The sequence below is a fragment of the Melopsittacus undulatus genome, chromosome 4 (genome assembly GCF_012275295.1).
Source record: "Melopsittacus undulatus isolate bMelUnd1 chromosome 4, bMelUnd1.mat.Z, whole genome shotgun sequence".
In the NCBI taxonomy this organism is placed as follows: Eukaryota; Metazoa; Chordata; class Aves; order Psittaciformes; family Psittaculidae; genus Melopsittacus; species Melopsittacus undulatus.
In genome coordinates, this window is record NC_047530.1 from 45,409,170 (window position 1) to 45,427,107 (window position 17,938).

At 36.3% G+C, this 17,938-nt stretch overlaps 1 protein-coding gene across 1 annotated transcript in view; it reads left to right on the forward strand.

Moving 5' to 3' along the window:
• Positions 1 to 17,938, forward strand: part of RYR3 (ryanodine receptor 3) — a 215,655-nt gene that overhangs the window by 128,562 nt on the left and 69,155 nt on the right. Inside the window, exons 43-50 of the mRNA XM_005149274.3 lie at positions 2,916 to 3,051; positions 7,542 to 7,722; positions 8,177 to 8,285; positions 9,448 to 9,568; positions 12,668 to 12,837; positions 13,538 to 13,758; positions 15,013 to 15,103; positions 15,697 to 15,837. Coding sequence (XP_005149331.2) covers positions 2,916 to 3,051; positions 7,542 to 7,722; positions 8,177 to 8,285; positions 9,448 to 9,568; positions 12,668 to 12,837; positions 13,538 to 13,758; positions 15,013 to 15,103; positions 15,697 to 15,837 — 1,170 coding nt within the window. The remainder of the gene's footprint in view (positions 1 to 2,915; positions 3,052 to 7,541; positions 7,723 to 8,176; positions 8,286 to 9,447; positions 9,569 to 12,667; positions 12,838 to 13,537; positions 13,759 to 15,012; positions 15,104 to 15,696; positions 15,838 to 17,938) is intronic.

Genomic DNA, 17,938 nt, shown 5'->3' on the forward strand with positions numbered 1-17,938 from the left:
TTGTGGGGTGTTTGTGATCAGCATATGCTGTGGGAAAATAAAAGTTGGGAAATAGAAATAAATGGGAGTGTGAAGGGGATAGTTAGAAGGCAGAGACAAGAATTTTAATGGGGAGTGTTTGAGAGAACACAGGAACATACTAATTATATAAAAGTATGTTAAGAACAATTATCCATTTTGTATCACCTGCAAAATTGCTGAGAGTGCACTCTGTCGTGCTATTACTAAAGATATTAAACAGCACTGGCCTCAATGTCAACCTTTGGGATACATCACTAGTGATTGGCATGCCACCAATGAGTGTCTTACATTTTCATGGGAAGTACTGTATGGCAAATCACTTAAACTGAATTTCACTGTTGACCTTTAATTGCATGTTCCTCATATACTGACTGCTTACCTTCGACTACTTGGCACCACATAAGTGGTGAATGTTTAAACAGTAACAGATATCAGCACCAACATACTGAAAAATCAGGCTGTATGTGTCTTAGACTGGGTCTCCCAAATTCATCAGTTGTTTTACCTGTAAGAACGGTGACTTATTGCCTGACTATGGTGAGTCAATAACTTTATCTGGAGCAGTAGGTGGATGTTATTCAGTAAACAAATCTACATACTAAATAACAACAAAAAACAAATACTGTATATCTACCAGTTCATGAATGTGACAGGCATACTTTACTCACAGAATGACAGTGTTTCTGTTCAAGTAAAATTTGTATCATAAAGCTTGTATTTAGAGCAAATAAATGACACATAGACAACTTCTGAGCTTTTGTTATTGCAAATTTGATGTCTTTTTACTGCAAATGCATGAATGTGTAGAAGGTAGAGGACTGGCCTGATGACGTACAGTAGTAAACTGAATAGGATTAAAATTGTAGGGTTTGGTGGTAGGATTATAAAATCTAAAAAGAGATGGAAAACAGATGTATTCTCCTGATTTTCTTACATTTTATATGAGCTGTATCTCTAGGCTTCTACAGACGTGTTCACTTATACCTTCTAAATGGACACTAGAAAGCTATCATGTCTGTTAGGAATCGTGTACTTTTCCCACCAAGTGCACTGAGTCACTTCCTTACTGTATACTGTAATAAGCAAATTTTTCACATCAGCCCATTTTTCTTCTGTTGCAGTCTTTTGGAGGCAACTTACTGTATCAGCAGAGGCATAATTCCTCAACCCAAATTCTTCACTAGTTTCTCTCTTAGGGCATTAGGTAATGACACTAAATGTGATCTCGTGAATGGTGGAATTGCTATAGGGTGCTTCAGCAGAATAATGTATCTCCCTTTTCCAAATAGCAAAACCTATCTCCCTTTTGCCACCCATTTTTGGCTGCCTTCCATTCTAAGAAATTATAATTTACATCTCTTTTTACAGGTTCATGAAAGGTCCTGGTGTTCATTACCTATTGCAGAATATATTTAAGGACTATGATTATGTTCATATGTTGTCCTTTGTGTATTTTTAATAAAAACAAAAACCACATTTGTGCAGTTATCTGCTAATTTCCATTTAAATGACTGAGAAAATATTCTGTAAATGATTGAGAAATTTATTGTAATTAATTCAATTTGTCATCATATCACAAAGATTTATCTTAGTTAAAGATATTCCTCTTAATAAGAAATGTTGTTAGGAATTTACGTATTACCGTAAATGTTAATCTTTTTTAATTTGAGAACTGAACATGAGCCGGTAGTGTGAGCTCACAGCCCAGAAAGCCAACCGTATTCTGGGCTGCATCAAAACAAGCATGACCAGTAGGTCAAATTAGGTGATCCTGCCCTTCTACTCTGCTCTTGTGAGACCCCACTGGGAGTATTGTGTGCAGTTCTGGTGTCAATATAAGAACATGGAGCTGGTAGAGCAAGTCCAGAGGGGGGCCACGAGAATGATCAGGGGGCTGGATCACCTCCTGTATGAAGACAGGCTGAGAAAGTTGGGGATGTTCAGCCTGGAAAAGAGAAGGCTGCATAGAGACCTCATAGCAGTCTTACAGTATCTGAAGGGGGCCTACAGGGATGTTAGAGAAGGACTCTTTATCGGGGATTGTGGTGACAAGACAAGGGAAAATGGTCTCAAACTTAAACAGGGAAAGTTTAAATATAAGGAAGAAGTTTATAAGGGGAAGTTTAGTTTTGATATAAGGAAGAAATTCTTTACTGTGAGGATGGTGAGGCATTGGAATGGATTGGTCAAGGAAGTGGTAAATGCTCCACCTCTGACAGTGCTCAAGGCCAGGCTGAAACAGAGCCTTGGGTGACATGGTCTAGTGAGAGGTGTCCCTGCCCATGGCAGGGGGGTTGGAACTTGATGATCTTAAGGTCCTTTCCAACCCTAACTATTCCATGATTCTGTGATTCCATGATTCTGTTTTCAGCCTCTTAAAACTGTTCACTGATACTTATCGGTCTTTGAAAAATGTAATTGTTTGCATATCTATTGGAATTACAGTAAATAAACTTATAATACAATTTTTATTCTGTTTATAGCAATTTAGCTATACATGGCTATTGATGTGATTTTTGAAGTTGCATTTTGACTGTTGTTTATGTAATGTAAAAAAAAAATCAGAATTCCACAATATATTATTCTACTTTTCACATTCCACATTTCATTTTCTTCTTGTGTTGTTGTGTCATCATATAATAAGGTAACTTCAGAAATGAAAGTGCTTGACTTTGACATCATCACCAAAAGCAAGAACTAGAAACTAAGACTGATGCAGTTATGAACTATGTCAGTAGTTTCTCAGATGAAACACCTTCTATGTAAAAACCTTGTATTAAAAAAAATTACTATGTTCATTTTGTTATTGTTTTATATTTATTGTGATTGTTTTATATTTATTTTGAAAAATGTATTTCTAAGCAGATGAATAAGTCATTGCTTCTGTATTGTAGGTTGTTACCTACCTGGCAGGTTGTGGCCTGCAGAGTTGTCCAGTACTGCTGGCTAAAGGATATCCAGACATTGGATGGAATCCAATAGAGGGTGAACGTTACCTGTCATTCTTAAGATTTGCAGTTTTTGTTAATAGTAAGTGTGATTTCTCATCATCCAAATTCTATCAAAAGGTTTCCTTAAAATTACTTTTCTAACCAGAAAATGTGTTAATACATGGAGAGAGGTTAATGCATACTATTCTCACTGCAAATACAAGATTATTGATATATGTTGCTTATTGTAATTTTTTGAATCTTCATAGTTGCATTTTTTTCCTTACTCTTTTTTCAACTTGCATAATTTAATAATCTGTTGAAGTAGCAAATGATATTAGGAATGGATTAAATAAGTAAACTGTGGTATTTACATATACTGGATATGTTGGTTATAAACATAACTGGTGAGCAGTGATTTTAGACCTTTCTTGGCCACTTATAGCACTGGAAGATTTTGAGGTTTGTAATTAAGCCATTTTGCACTACAAAAAACAAATTTCCAGTAGGTCACATGTTTGCATACTTGTGAGGGATTGGTGTTTTTAAAGCACCCTGGCTGTGTACCTTTAATTTGATGTATTGAAAAAAAACAAAAGTCTTCTCCTTTTATAACTGTCTTATACTTGCTTCTGTGGGAAATTTCCTTTTGAAATTTGTGAAGCAACTATGCTAAAATCAAATGTAGGTTAATCTGAATGCCACTAAACAAAAAGCATTCTCCAATTCGTGTGGATTTTTTTTTCATCAAACCAGTTGTCATGGTTTAAGCCCAGGTGCCACACAACCTGCTCACTCACTCCCCCTCTTTCTCCCACCTGGCTCCCTTAGGGATGAGGAGGAGAATTGAAAGAATGTAACTGTGTAACTCCCACGGGTTGAGATAAGAGCAGTCCAGTAACTAAGGTATAACACAAAACCACTGCTGCTACCACCAATAATAATCATGATAAGGGAAATAACAAGGGAAAACAATACAACTGCTCACCACCCTCTGACAGATAGCCAGCCTGACTGAGCAGTGCTCTAGCCCTTCCAGGTAACTGCCCCCAGTTTATATAGTAGGCATGATGTGCTATGGTATGGAATACCTCTTTAGTTAGTTTGGGTCAGGTGTCCTGTCTCTGCTTCCTCCTGGCTTCCTCTTCTCCCTGGCAGAGCATGAGACTCAGAAAATCCTTGGTCAGACTAAACATTACTGAGCAGCAACAGAAAAAACATGGGTGTTATCAGCGCTGTTCCCAGGCTGAAAGTCAAAACCACAGCACTGCACCAGCTACTAAGAAGGAGAACAGTGACTGCTACTGCTGAACCCGGGACACTAGTAATTTAGATTAGGGATTAGATGAGATCAAATGATTTGTCTTCTCACTGCCCATCTGGTCTGCCAATAAAGGACAGGTAGGGACAGCCAGAAGGGAAACAACTTTAAACAATGTAATTTTTAGATTTTGGCTGTTCTAGTCATATAATGTTATTAGTCTGAAATTAGCAAATAATACCTTAAACAGGAACAATACACATGTTTGCTGTTCAGTTTCTCAGTTGATAAGCCTTTAGGTACAGTTACAAATACAGATTAGTAAAATATTTGGGTTGTTGAGATAAAAGCAAACACACTTCTAAACAGGTGAATGGATTTTCATTCTGGCCAATGTATCCTTGGAATAAGCAAAGCTTTTTTCTTCAAGCAAAATTCTTCACTACCTTGGCCTCTGAAGTACATTAGAGCAGGCTTCAGCATATTAAAGCTGTTTTCAGCAGTTCAGTTTCCCATCAGAAAGGGCATGGAGAAGAAATGTAAGTACAGAGAAGGTCAGAATAAGATTCTAGTGGCAAATGAAGCATACAAGAAATTGTGAACTGAAAATGTAGACTAATTCTTGGTAAACTTCTGTTGACTTTAGTAGAGCAGTATTAAAGATTAATTTGATCTCTGTGCTTGAAACAAATTTCTTCCTGCACGTTCTAAATTAAAACTATCTGCAAGGGGCTCATGCTGATATATGCTTTCTTTTATTCTAAATAGCACTCCTTACAAAGCATATTTTTGGTGTGCAAAAAACTGCCTAAATTGAAATTAATTTTTACATCTAGATCTAAAATGTATTGGAAATGAAACACTCAAAACAATATTGGTAGTGCTTTTATTAAACTAAAAATTAATTGCATGATATAATTTTATTTGCATTTGTTGTCTGATTCTGTAGTATGGATTCAAATGGCCCCTTACAATTTTTAAGGGCATTTTGTAATTGCCTCCTCAAAAGATACAGGAAACATGCAAGGATTCAGGAGCATCTGGTAGTTGTAGTTGAATGTTGTACATGTTTGGATGATTGTTTGTAGAACTATAGAGAGGTATATGGTAAACTTTTTGAGATTACATTTTACTTACTGCATTGTTTTAAAAATCTTCATTTAAAAGTTTTTATCTAAATGAAAGTAAAATTGTCAAATTCAAGATTTAAAATCCTGCTTTTCCCCTGCTGTATGAAAAGAAGGTGAATGAAAGAGTGAGGGGGGCAAAGAGAATCAGTGCAAAGTCAGTAAGCAGGGCACCAAATCACAAAATCATTTGTTGGAAAAGACCTTTAAGATCATCACATACATCCATACACCTGACACCATCAAGTTCACCACAAAGCCCTGTCATTAAGTGCCAGATCTGCAAGTCTTCTAAAATACCTCTAGGGATGGTGACTCAACCACTTCCCTGGGCAACCTGTTCTAATGCCTGGCAATCCTTTCAGTGAAGAAACTCTTCCTAGTGACCAATCAATCTCCTCAGGCACACCTGAGGCTGTTTTCTCTCATCCTATGTTTTACATGAGGGTTGTACCAGTGTTTTAACTGTGGGAAATACAAGGCTGACATATCTAAAGTATTTAGCTGCTCTTTCTCGAGCCAGTCAGTCCCTGTTATCTCATCTATCCTTGCCTTCTGTTGACTGTGACTTCCTGGTAACACTGCTGCTCTCAGCTAAACCAGTTTCTCATGATACTTTTCTGGTGGCTGCTAAAACTGCAACATTCAGTTTAGTGTAAACTTGCTACTTGCGTTGGTTTAGTATTGTAGCTTGCATGTAGAATATAGATACTGATGATCTGAGCTACTGAGATCACAAGTTCATTGACTGTGAACTGTTTCTTTTCTTGTAATTTGCTTTCTTCCTAACATTAATTTCATATGGATTATCAGTGCTCTTATAAGGTACTCACTGAATTTCTGAACAGTTGTATTTAGCCATAAGCTGCTCTTGACCCTAGTATTATTCCTGTCATGCTTCTGCGTGCCATTAACTGCAGTCCATGAAGCAGTCACATGAAAAGAGTTCATTATATGAAGGTTCCTTTTCCTAATTATTTTTATTCAACAAGCATCTAGATCAAAACCTGTCTGCCAGTACTCAATTATACAGTAGTTAAACCCACTCTTTTCAAATATACATACATTTTTCCCCACAAAGCTGTTATAAATTGTGTTGTTTCAGGCAAACCATGACCTTTAAACTCTAAAACTGTATAAACTATAAAAAAGATGAAGTATTCAATTTCAGGCATTAAATACCAAGATTTAACAGATATTTAAACATGTAGTAGAAAAAATCAGGAGATTTTAGTCTAGGCATATTTAACCTAAAACAGAATTTGTCATACTTTAGTTATACTGAGAAGATTAAACTCTGAGATGAGTTTTCTACTGATGAAGTTACTAAGAACAGAATATTAACCAACTTTCCTTGCTTCAGCTGGCCCATTAAAAGTCAAATAACTCTCATGCCCTGTACTAGGTCTGACTGGGGTGGAGTTAATTTTCTTCATAAGAACCCCTATGGTCTCCCCATTCAGCTCCTTCTCCTCCTTCTTGGGCTCCAGTGAGTAGGTTCAAGGTGGGCAAGAGGTTGGGAGGAGGCACAGCTAGGACAGCTGACCCCGAATGACCAAAAGGATATTTTATACCATGATTTTGTGCTCAATAATAAAAGCAATAAAAGCTCATAGAAAGGAGGAGTGGAGGCGGTGTTCATGGTTATGATGCTTGTCTTCCCGAACAACTACTATGCATGCTGAGGTGCTGCTTTCTAGGAACTGACTAAACATCTGCCTGGGAAGCAGTGAATGAATTTGTCTTTTTGCTTTGCTTGGGTATAGAAGTTTTGCTTTCTATGCTATATAGTTATTTGAATCCATTAGTCATCACAACTTCTATTTTCATCCTGGCCCACAGGAGAGGTGAGAGAGGAAGAGGCTGGGGGAGTTGCCTTCTGTCAAAACTTGCTTCTAAAAAAATAGCCTTCTATTGCCTCCTGGGACTATGAGCCTTTATACCAGAGACTGTAGTATTTGCAAATTAACCTTCACTGTAGTAAAATTTCTGCAAAGCAAGTCACTGTCACTTTTAAAGCTTGGTTTTAAAGCTTTTCATAAAGCACACCTAATGCTGGCAACTTGATACCTTTCTGTTTTCAAAAATAAGGATGGGGAATTTTTTTCTGCTTTGGGAAATTTAGGGGGAAAATGTAGTTGTCTTCTGACTTAAGGATACCTTTCAGGAAAAAGTATGTATAGCGCTTTTTTTGGTCCTCAGGTGAAAGTGTTGAGGAAAATGCAAGTGTTGTTGTCAAGCTCCTTATTCGACGGCCAGAGTGCTTTGGACCAGACCTTAGGGGAGAAGGAGGAAATGGTTTGCTGGCAGCTATGCAGGAAGCTATCAGGATCTCAGAGAATCCTTCTCGTGACCTTCCCTCTCAGGCATATAAAAGAGAAGGGTAGGTAAATGTGAATGCTTGTTTGGCAAATGATGATGTAATACCTGTTTTACTCAAGCTTGCAATATATGGATAATAGGCCTTGTTATTCAATGTTATACAAACATAGAGTATTAGAGATCTACACCCACAAGCAGTTGTCAGATGGATTTCATAAAATGTGAGCTAGATAAAGTGGAATAAGAGTTACAGAAGAAGCCTGAAGGGCAAAGCAAAGAAGAGAATGCTGTTGTGGAAGCTAAGGTAAAGTGAAAGAGGAAGATAGAAGGCTCACGTGAAGTCATTTATTACTGTTCAATTGCATGCTTACTCTAGCAATAAAATCCTTCTAATCCAGAGCCAGGGAAAATTAATATATCTAATTAATAGTCTTTGGATCATGGACATAGCTCCAGAGAAGAGCTGTAAAATTACATTAGCAAAAATGCTCTGGATTTGTTTGTTTATTTTTTAGGGATGAGGAGGAGGAGGAGGAAGAGGAGATTGTGCATATGGGCAATGCAATCATGTCATTTTACTCAGCTCTTATAGATTTACTTGGACGCTGTGCACCAGAAATGCATGTAAGTTCATTTTGTCACTTGCTCAGAAAATGTAGATTTGTAAACAGAACTGTACATGTCTAATTAAACTGTTCTCTATTCAAAGGTATCTTCCATTCAGAAGGTGGACTTTATTGCATTTCTCTCTATATCTAGACAGATATGTTTCATGCAAGCTGTTTATAAGGAATCGTGATCTTCTGATTACTTGCAGTTTTTTATATGTATCTGAAATTTTGTGATTTTGTATATGACTGTGGAATGAAAGCAAAGATGAACTACTAGTGTTGCACATTCATATTACCAGTGAAATTTCTGAAACTTTCTCTAGAAAGCCATAAAATAATTTTGTGATACAGAACAGCTTTTGTGTGCATGGATGAAATATGGTATCTGCATCACAAGGATACATGGAAAAATATGTAAAATGACTGTTTTGACTGTAATGCCTGTAACAGCCACATGCAAGACCTGGTTTTAGTTACACAGACTTCTGCTTGTCAGTATTTAAAATTTGTTAGTAATATAAATCCAACTGAAAATGCAGTATGTATCTCAAAACAAGAAGGAAAAGATTTGACTAACAGCTTCTGGCTACCTGTTAGCAAAAGTATTAGCTTTATTTTCTATAAAGCTGTATGTAGGAGTCTGTTGCTAGATACAGTAGTTTCATGTTAAGAATATTACTGGAAGAGATTTTCACAGACAGAGGTGTGAATACCTAATTTCTGCTAGAAGTTGAAAGTAGTTGGTCTCCTATTTGTTATTAATGCCTTCTGAACTTTTTACAGCATAGAAATAATAGAAAAATGCATAGATGCATCAGACAGGTTTGAGTTTGTCCGTAAGGTAAAGAGGCAAGCTCAAAACCTGGTGCTATAGGTTCTGTAAGTGACAAGTCTTTCAAAAATCTTCAGTTTTATCACTTTGTCTGATTGCTTATGGAATCTTACCCATATTTTGTGTGTTATTGGGATTTTATAATATTGTGAAATTAGCCAAATTAGGACAGATTCAAAAGTAGGCTCAGCTGAAAACCAGCAACTGCTTTACAGTTTTGGGAGAAGTTAAATTTCTGTCCATTTTTTTCCCAGTGTTTGAAAAAAAAGCATATTAAGATCTGTATTTTGATGACATTTTTCTTATGTAATAAATTTCTTAATTAATTAATTCTCTCTAACAGCTTATTCAAAGTGGAAAAGGGGAAGCTATTCGAATCAGGTCAATCCTTCGATCTCTAGTGCCAACTGAAGACTTGGTTGGGATTATAAGCATACCACTAAAGCTGTCAACAGTTAACAAAGGTAACTTCAGTACTTTTATTGGACCAGTTCACCCCATATAAAAGTCTTCTGGCACATAAGACTTCTGGTGTAAAATAGAGAAGTTTTGTTATAGCTGATACAAACAGAGAACTTTTCTTCAGATTTTAATTAGATAGCTATCAATTAGAGCTGATTCAGTAGAACAAATACTCCTGTGGAGCACAGAATATGACATAGAAATACTTTACAGGGTCGCACTGTAATGGGCTGTCCATCTCAGTGTTTGGTCTCCAACAGTGGCTGTAGAGATGCTATTTTTTGGGGGTAGGATAAATAAGTCTGGACAGAGTTCCTTTGTGCTTCCACATTATCCAGTTATTTGATTAGAAAGATTAGAGTGTACCTCCCTGCCCATTAGTATCTGCTTCTGGACCTGGTGTGCAAGAATGTATCTAATCTCTTTGGAATAATGTCTGTACCCACAAACTTCTGTGGCAGTAAGTTCCAGAAATTCACTATTTGCTCCATATAAAAGTGTTTTAAGCATTTCTGTCCATCATACTTGAAAAATCATGGCAGTCAGGTGAAGTTTCTGATGACTGGAAAAAGGGAAATATAACCCCCATTTATCAAGAAGGGGAAAATGGATGACCCAAGGAATTACAGACCAGTCAGTCTCACCTCTGTGGCTGGCAAAATCTTGGAGCAGATTCTTCTGGAAGGCACATGAAAAAACCTGAGTTGGTTGATGACATTCACTAGGGGGCAATCCTATCTGACCAATTTGGTGGCCTTCTATGATGGGATTACAGAACTGATGGATAGGAGCAAAGCAGTTGATGTCATCTATCTGTACTTGTGCAAAGCTTTTGACACTGTCCCGCACGACATCCTTGTCCCTAAACTGAAGAGACATCAATTTGATAGATGGACCACTTGATGGATAAAGAACTGTCTGGATGGCCTCACGTAAATTGTTGTGGTCAACAGCTCCAATGTCCAGTTGGAAAACAGTAACAGGGGGTGTCCCTCAGGGGTCAGTGTTGGGACCGGTCTTGCTCAGCATCTTTGTTGGTGACATGGACAGTGGGATTGAGTGCGCCCTCAGCAAGTTTGCCAATGACACCAAGTCGTGTGGTTCGGTTAATACACTTGGAAGGAAGGGATGCCATCCAGAGGGACCTCAACATGCTTGTGAGGTGGGCCAGTGCCAGCCTCATGAAGTTCAACCAAGCCAAGTGCAAGGTGCTACACCTGGGTTGGAACAAACCCAAGCACAGCTACAGGTTCGGCAAAGAAGAGATTCAGAGCAGCCCTGCAGAGAAGGATTTGAACATGTTGGTTGATGAGAAACTTAACATGAGCTGGCTTCAGTGTGTGCTGGAAGCCCAGAAAGCCAACCATATTCTGGGCTGCATCAAAAGGAGCATGACCAGCAGGTCAAAGGAGTTGATCCTGCCCCTCTGCTCTTGTGAGACCTCACCTGGAGTATTGTGTGCAGTTCTGGTGTCCTCAACATAAAATGGACATGGAACTGTTGGAAGTCCAGGAGAGGGTCACGAGGATGATCAGGGACTGGAGCACCTCCTGTATGAAGACAGCCTGAGGAAGTTGGGGCTGTTCAGTCTGGAGAAGATCAGGCTGAGTGAAGACCTCATGGCAGCCTTCCAGTATCTGAAAGGGGCCTATAAGGATGCTGGAGAGGAACTCTTCATCAGGGACTACAGTGACAGGACAAGGGGCAGTGGGTTCAAACTGAAACAGGGGAAGTTTAGATTGGATATAAGGAAGAAGTTCTTTACTGTAAGGGTGGTGAGGCACAGGAATGGAAGGAAGTTGTAAATGCTCCATCCCTGGCGGCTTTCAAGGCCAGGTTGAACAGAGCCTTGGGTGATACGGTTTAGTGTAAGATGTCCCTTCCCATGGCAGGGGAGTTGGAACTAAGTGATCTTAAGGTCCTTTCCTACCCTAACCTATGATTCTATGATTATATTTTCTATTATGCTAAGATAATATTAATTAGCACCCTTGTATTGTAGTATTTTGGGATTTGTGGTATAGCAATTCTTCATTCATCTTGTCAGCTATCTTTACAATTTTCGAAGTCTCATTTATATCCTTTCTCAGTTCTCATTTTGCCAAATGGAAGAATCTCAAATTTTCTTAGTTTGTCATCATAAATGCTCCATTAACTGAATCATTGTAGTTGCCCTCCTGTGTACCTTAACTATCTCTATTCTGCTGTCCCAAGATACAGAAAACAGTTGTGGGATGCACACAAGACATAAACATGTTTGTACTAGTAATGTGGGCACACCATATTTTGGTTTATGCACTCTGAACATGAAGTGCAGATGCGTATTGATCATTGTGTTCTTGCTTGTTATGCAACTGTTGATTCTTTCCTTAAAGTGGTTAGGGTGGTTATGCAGGGTGGATTTATAGCCACAAAATAACTTCTAAGATAACCATACAAATTGAAATTTTCTATGAAGCATAAACTCAACAGAGGATTACATTTTATGGCTTATTATCTTCATGTTTCCTATTAATTTCTCCATATTTCATGCAATATAAATTACCAGTCTGTCATTTTTTATAGGGCAAAATAATTTTATCTTCCTTCCCCTCCTTCTGTTGTCCTTTCTGTTTAACAGGAATTGTCTATTCCACTTTACAGTCAGAGAAGTTTTTTTCTGATACACAACTCGTGTGTAATTGTTGTCTTCCCCTTAGGTTCTATGCTTTTTTACTCTAGCTTACATGAGACAAAAATGAAAATTCTTAACCTTTTTTGCCTTCGCAGTTGCTATATATTTTTAATATTTGCAGTACTATTTATCTTTAGTTATACCATGTAAACGTTCTCCATATTTCTAATGAAACAAGTAGATTACCGTTCATTCTTAAGCTTTCATTTAAGAGTGAAGTAATAATAAATTGCAAAATAATAAGGGGTTTTGAAATAATAGAAACCTAGCAATCTTTTTCAGCACACGAGAAAACAGAACAATAATATAATTTTCATTGAACATGTGATTTTACACATTAAATGTAATTATAGTGTCTTTCACTGTCTTGCTTTTTCTTGTTTTATCAGTTATCTACTATTAAAAATTAAATTATGTATTTATGTAGATGGCACAGTAAATGAGCCAGACATGTCTGCAAATTTCTGTCCTGATCATAAAGCACCCATGGTACTCTTCTTGGACCGTGTCTATGGTATTAAGGACCAAAGTTTCCTCCTTCACCTACTGGAAGTTGGATTTTTACCAGATTTAAGAGCCTCTGCTTCTTTGGATACAGTAAGTATTTTACTATGGAGTTCAGGCTGAACACAGTGGCTCCATAAGTGTAAAAAAATGGAATTTCAAGTCAAAACAGCTTTTTTTTTTTAAAAAAAACCCAAACAGGTAGTGCAGGCTTACTGTAAAGACAAGCAGTAATAATTCAGTTACTATTAATTTAGGTTGTTTAATTACAACGTAATTAATAATTAATTAATGCTTATGATCTTAAGCATTCAGTTCCACTTTATGAATCAGTAGTGCAGTATAGTTTAGAAACTTTTAATACAGGCTTACATTAATTATACAGTAAGTACATTTTGTATACTATAATAGGCCTACTGATTACTTTGATTGTGTCCTTCCAAGAGTTACACTGAAAACTCATATATGTGTAGATACAAAGAAATTAAGTGAGATCAAAAGTGGTACTTAATGCTTTGTGGGTTTTGCTAACCTGTTTTAAAGAAAGAAGATGCCTTTTTTTTTTTGCTCCTATTGGTTCAGAGTACAGTGGGGAAAGAGATGGGTGATAAGTGGATGACTTGGATTTTATCAATTGAAAAAAAAATAAATTTTGTCCTCATGTGTTATGAATAGATGTAATTTTAGCACTCAGTTATTAAGGGAACTTAAGGAGTACTTAAGGAGTATCTGACTTCATACCTAGTAACCTTTATTCCATATGATACTAACAGTCATTTACTACTTCACACAGGTTTCTCTCAGTACCACAGAGGCAGCTCTTGCGCTAAATAGATATATTTGCTCAGCTGTGTTTCCATTACTTAAAAGATGTGCTCCCCTCTTTTCTGGAACAGAGCATCACGCCTCTCTTGTTGACTCCATGCTGCACACAATATATAGGTTATCCAAAGGACGTTCCCTTACAAAAGCACAAAGAGACACTATTGAAGAATGCCTGCTTGCTATTTGCCAGTATGTATTATACCTTGTGTACAAATTTATTTCTTTTGTGCAGTATGTGTATTTTAGAAATTTCTTTGTTTATAAAGTAGACTACGATTATTTTCTTCTTGTGTGAAATAAATTACCAGAATGTGTAAGATTTGTTTTTATTTAGGAAAAAACAGATTTGATTTTTCTATTATGGGTTCTGCATTACACAAACTGTTATGTTGATATGAGCTTTATGGTGATACAGGATAAATTCTGATTATTTGTAAAAACAAACCCCCAGTAATACCAAAAGTGTTATTGCAAGTCTGACAGTAAGTATGTGTCAGGGAATTAAGGGATTGATGTCTGAGGTTCTGATTGGGGTGTCAAGAACCTTGGCTGTAGTTTAAAAAAAAAAAAAAGAAAGGAGAAGAAAAACTACCTCCCACTCTTCAAATCCTAAAACTGAACTGAGCACTGAAGACATATCAAGAATTGAAATGTAGGTTTGCCAACTGACTCATAATTCTTGATCTTTGTTATAAACTGTAGTGCTACTTGTCTGGGCAGTGGACTGTGAAATTAGTAATGCGGTGTGCATTTTCAGTTTGTGCATAGCACTGGACCCCTGCCAAAAAAGAGGATAGAGTGGAAATGGAGAAGATTTGGAAAAGCAAAAACAATTTTGAAAAAGTAAAAAAAAAAAAGGGATCAACATAAGGAATAATTTTGCTCCTTTGGAAACAGCTTAGAGACCAGGAATCTTCAACCTGAAAAAGTGATGACTGAAAGGGAGATATGAAAGTGCTTTTATCTTGATTTTGAGTCTATTGATCACTGAAGTTAAATAGCTAGAAAAAAAATGCTGAGTAATTTATTCAGTCTTCTAGTTGAGATTTATTTCTTACAAGAATAATTGTAATGTATTTTCCTGATCAGTTAGGAGTGTGTTGTTGCTTTTTAGTTTCATATCAGAAACCATTCTGTTAGGTAATATTCTATTTCTTTTGCTCAGATTGTTCTCTCTATGTGTTCTGAAAAATATCCAGCACCCTTCCCTTTGCTGTTGTCTGACACAGCCGTACACATTGTCTGTTCACCTAAGAGAGTCCAGAAGTAACACATCTTTCTGTGCTACATTCTCCTGTATGTAGATGAGGCATAGCAGGGTTCCTTAAGCACATACCATTGGTTTTTCAAAACACATTTATGAGTGATTTGAACTCCAATATGCAAATATTTATTGGACTGTATGAACTTTACTAAGAACTTCATATTTTTTTAAAATTCCAGCCACTTACGTCCCTCTATGCTACAACACCTGTTGAGAAGGCTAGTTTTTGATGTGCCCCTACTCAATGAATACTGTAAAATGCCTCTCAAGGTAAATGCTTTACTTTCTGTACATATATTCTGCGTAAAACTTACTTCATTTTACTTAATTGGTTGTTATGCTTTTAAAAAACAGAATGGGGCAGGGTGAAACGAGAGAGATGGTTTAAAGGGTGTACTGCAGGCACCTTTTGCAATGTTTTGAATAATACTGAGGCCACCAATTACAAATGACAGAAGTAAAATCAATTTGAGTTTGTAAAACTTTTTACCAGAATCTGTCATGTCGTGCTTTATACCTTTTCATTGACTGTTTTTATCCTCTGAGCTAATCTGGACTCACATGGTGACAATCCTGAAATATTGTGATTTTGCTACTCACTGTCATCTGTCAGAATCCCACAGCAGTAGCTGGGAATAATACACGCTTTATACTTTCAGAGTATGGGCTCTACTGCTCTCCCAGAAAACAAAAGAAGAAAAAGATATAGTTTTTATGAGCCATTAGAAATGAAGAAACAGAAATAAATAATGATATTTATGTAACTGTTTAAATAGATACTGGCAATTCAGAGTTCACTAACCAGTATGTTATTTTGTTAAGTACTGATATTTTACATGTGTTTTTTTTCTTGAAAATTCTAGCTTCTGACAAATCACTATGAGCAGTGCTGGAAATATTATTGTCTGCCTTCAGGAATGGGAAGCTATGGAATTGCAGCAGAAGAAGAATTACATTTAACTGAAAAATTATTCTGGGGAATATTTGATTCCTTGTCTCATAAGGTAATGACTTTAATACACATTACAGCATGGGATGACTAGAAAAGCAATACAATGATAATTTGTTGTGACAAGTGCCTATTTATCAGTTCATTCACCTAATATAGGGGATATGGAAATGAATGCTTTTAATGAAGTAACTTTCTAATGAAAAATTGAATGCTGAACCTTGAAAGATTCTCTCCAAGCTAATGAAATACAACACATTTGTCTTGATACAGCCATATAGCTTTACACTACTAATGAGGCAGATTGGTTGCTGCACTAACAAGTTGGTGATGTTGCCTTTAGCTCTACTAAACTTTTTAAAATACTTCTTTCTGGCAGAAAATTAATTTTAAGAAGTGTATGTGTATGCTTGTCAAATAGTTGGTGTATGCACAGTAAATCTACATTTTTGCAAACATAAACTTGTTTGGGTTTTTTGGGAGGATTTTTTTTTTGGTTTTGTGCGTTTTCTTTTTTGTTTGTTTGTTTGTTTTCTGGGGGGGGGTTTATTTAGTTTTCTGGTTATTGCCCAGCTTACAAAATGTAATGCAACATTCTTAGAAATATTTTTTTTTCCCTTTTCCTGTCCTAGACTGTGATCCTGGGATTTTTTTTTTCACTTGCTTATTTTTTCTCTAAGTAAGAAATAGTTGCATTTCTGATAGGAGAAATGCCTTACTCACTTAAAACTATTTTTTTTGCCTGATTGAGCTCAAAAATCATGTTCTTGCTATGGAACAACAAATTTTTCATAGCATTTCTGTGAATTTCTGTATGAGTTCTTGTTGACAGATTTAGATGGTTGTTTCTGGAAGCATTCTGATTTATAGTATCAGTCTCTGTATTATTCTAAAATTACTTTCTAAGCCTTACTTGCATTTGATTCTGGTGACATTTACTTCTCTCACTGCTGTCACAAGTGCAGAGAGTCAGGAGGGCCCAAAGAAATAAAGTGTTTCCATGCATCTTGGCTTTTTACAAATAAATGAATATGATATGTTTCTGCTGATATTGATGGCCCTCTATAATGGTATTTTCATATTTCTCTAAATGATTGTAGTTGTGTAAATCTGCAACAAAACTAGAGGAAGTTAAAGCCTTGACATTTTAAGCATTCTGCTTGCTTTGATATAAACATGAAAATACTTGTTGCTAAAATTATAATGGACCTTAATATGAATATACATATAATGGTATAATATACTTTCAGCATTTTCTTAACACAAAGTGTTCATTCAAATTTATAGTAGTATATAAGTTTTCTAATAATGAAGCAAGAGTAATATTTTTAGTGCTTTTTTTTTTCTAGAAATGTTTCGCATCTGTGTTGTAACATCTAAAAGATGCCTGAGCTGAGTAAAATTTAAGAAAAAATTATAATAACATCAAAATCTTGCACTTTACTGTTCATCAGTAAATCTTAAATCCTCTTAAAGCTATATCATTATGTGCATTTTACAGCTAGGGATTCTAAAAGATGGAGAAGTGATTTTTATTTATCCTAAGTATACTAAGAATGTTGTTTCAAAGCTGGAAGGAGAACCTTGGCCTACTGTGATATGCTGCCACTTCTTCTAGCACGTTTTTTATGATATAGTGTGCAACAATTGACCTTGAATATGTTTGATGGCAAGTTGCTAAAGATATATTCTTCAAATGTAATTCTACCTCATATTTTTATATATCAAGTGCATCTGTGTGCTTTCTAGAGCTAAAATGACTATTCAGAAGAGCAAATGCACCTCTTAGCAAGACAATTTTTGAAAAATAATGAACTGACTTTGCTAAAGTAAAACACAATTTCCTTTAACCAGTATGATTTAAACTGAAACAGATTACAGGAAAAGAAGGAGAAATTACAATGTCTTCTGCAGCTAACATAGTAATTAGTCATTTTAGAACTGAAGCTGTATTTCATAGATGGCTGTACTTCTATAACTAGGCAAACAGTAAGGCCCCTTCCTAGCCCAAAGCAAGCTTAAGAGTCATACTTATATGGTATATACTTATAAAAGTGCCAGCATCCTGTTATGTTAATTTAAGTAGTCTTTAAAATGTATCAGGTTGGTATCAAGAAAAATAGATGTCGTGCAGGAATAATTTTGCTCTATGCTTG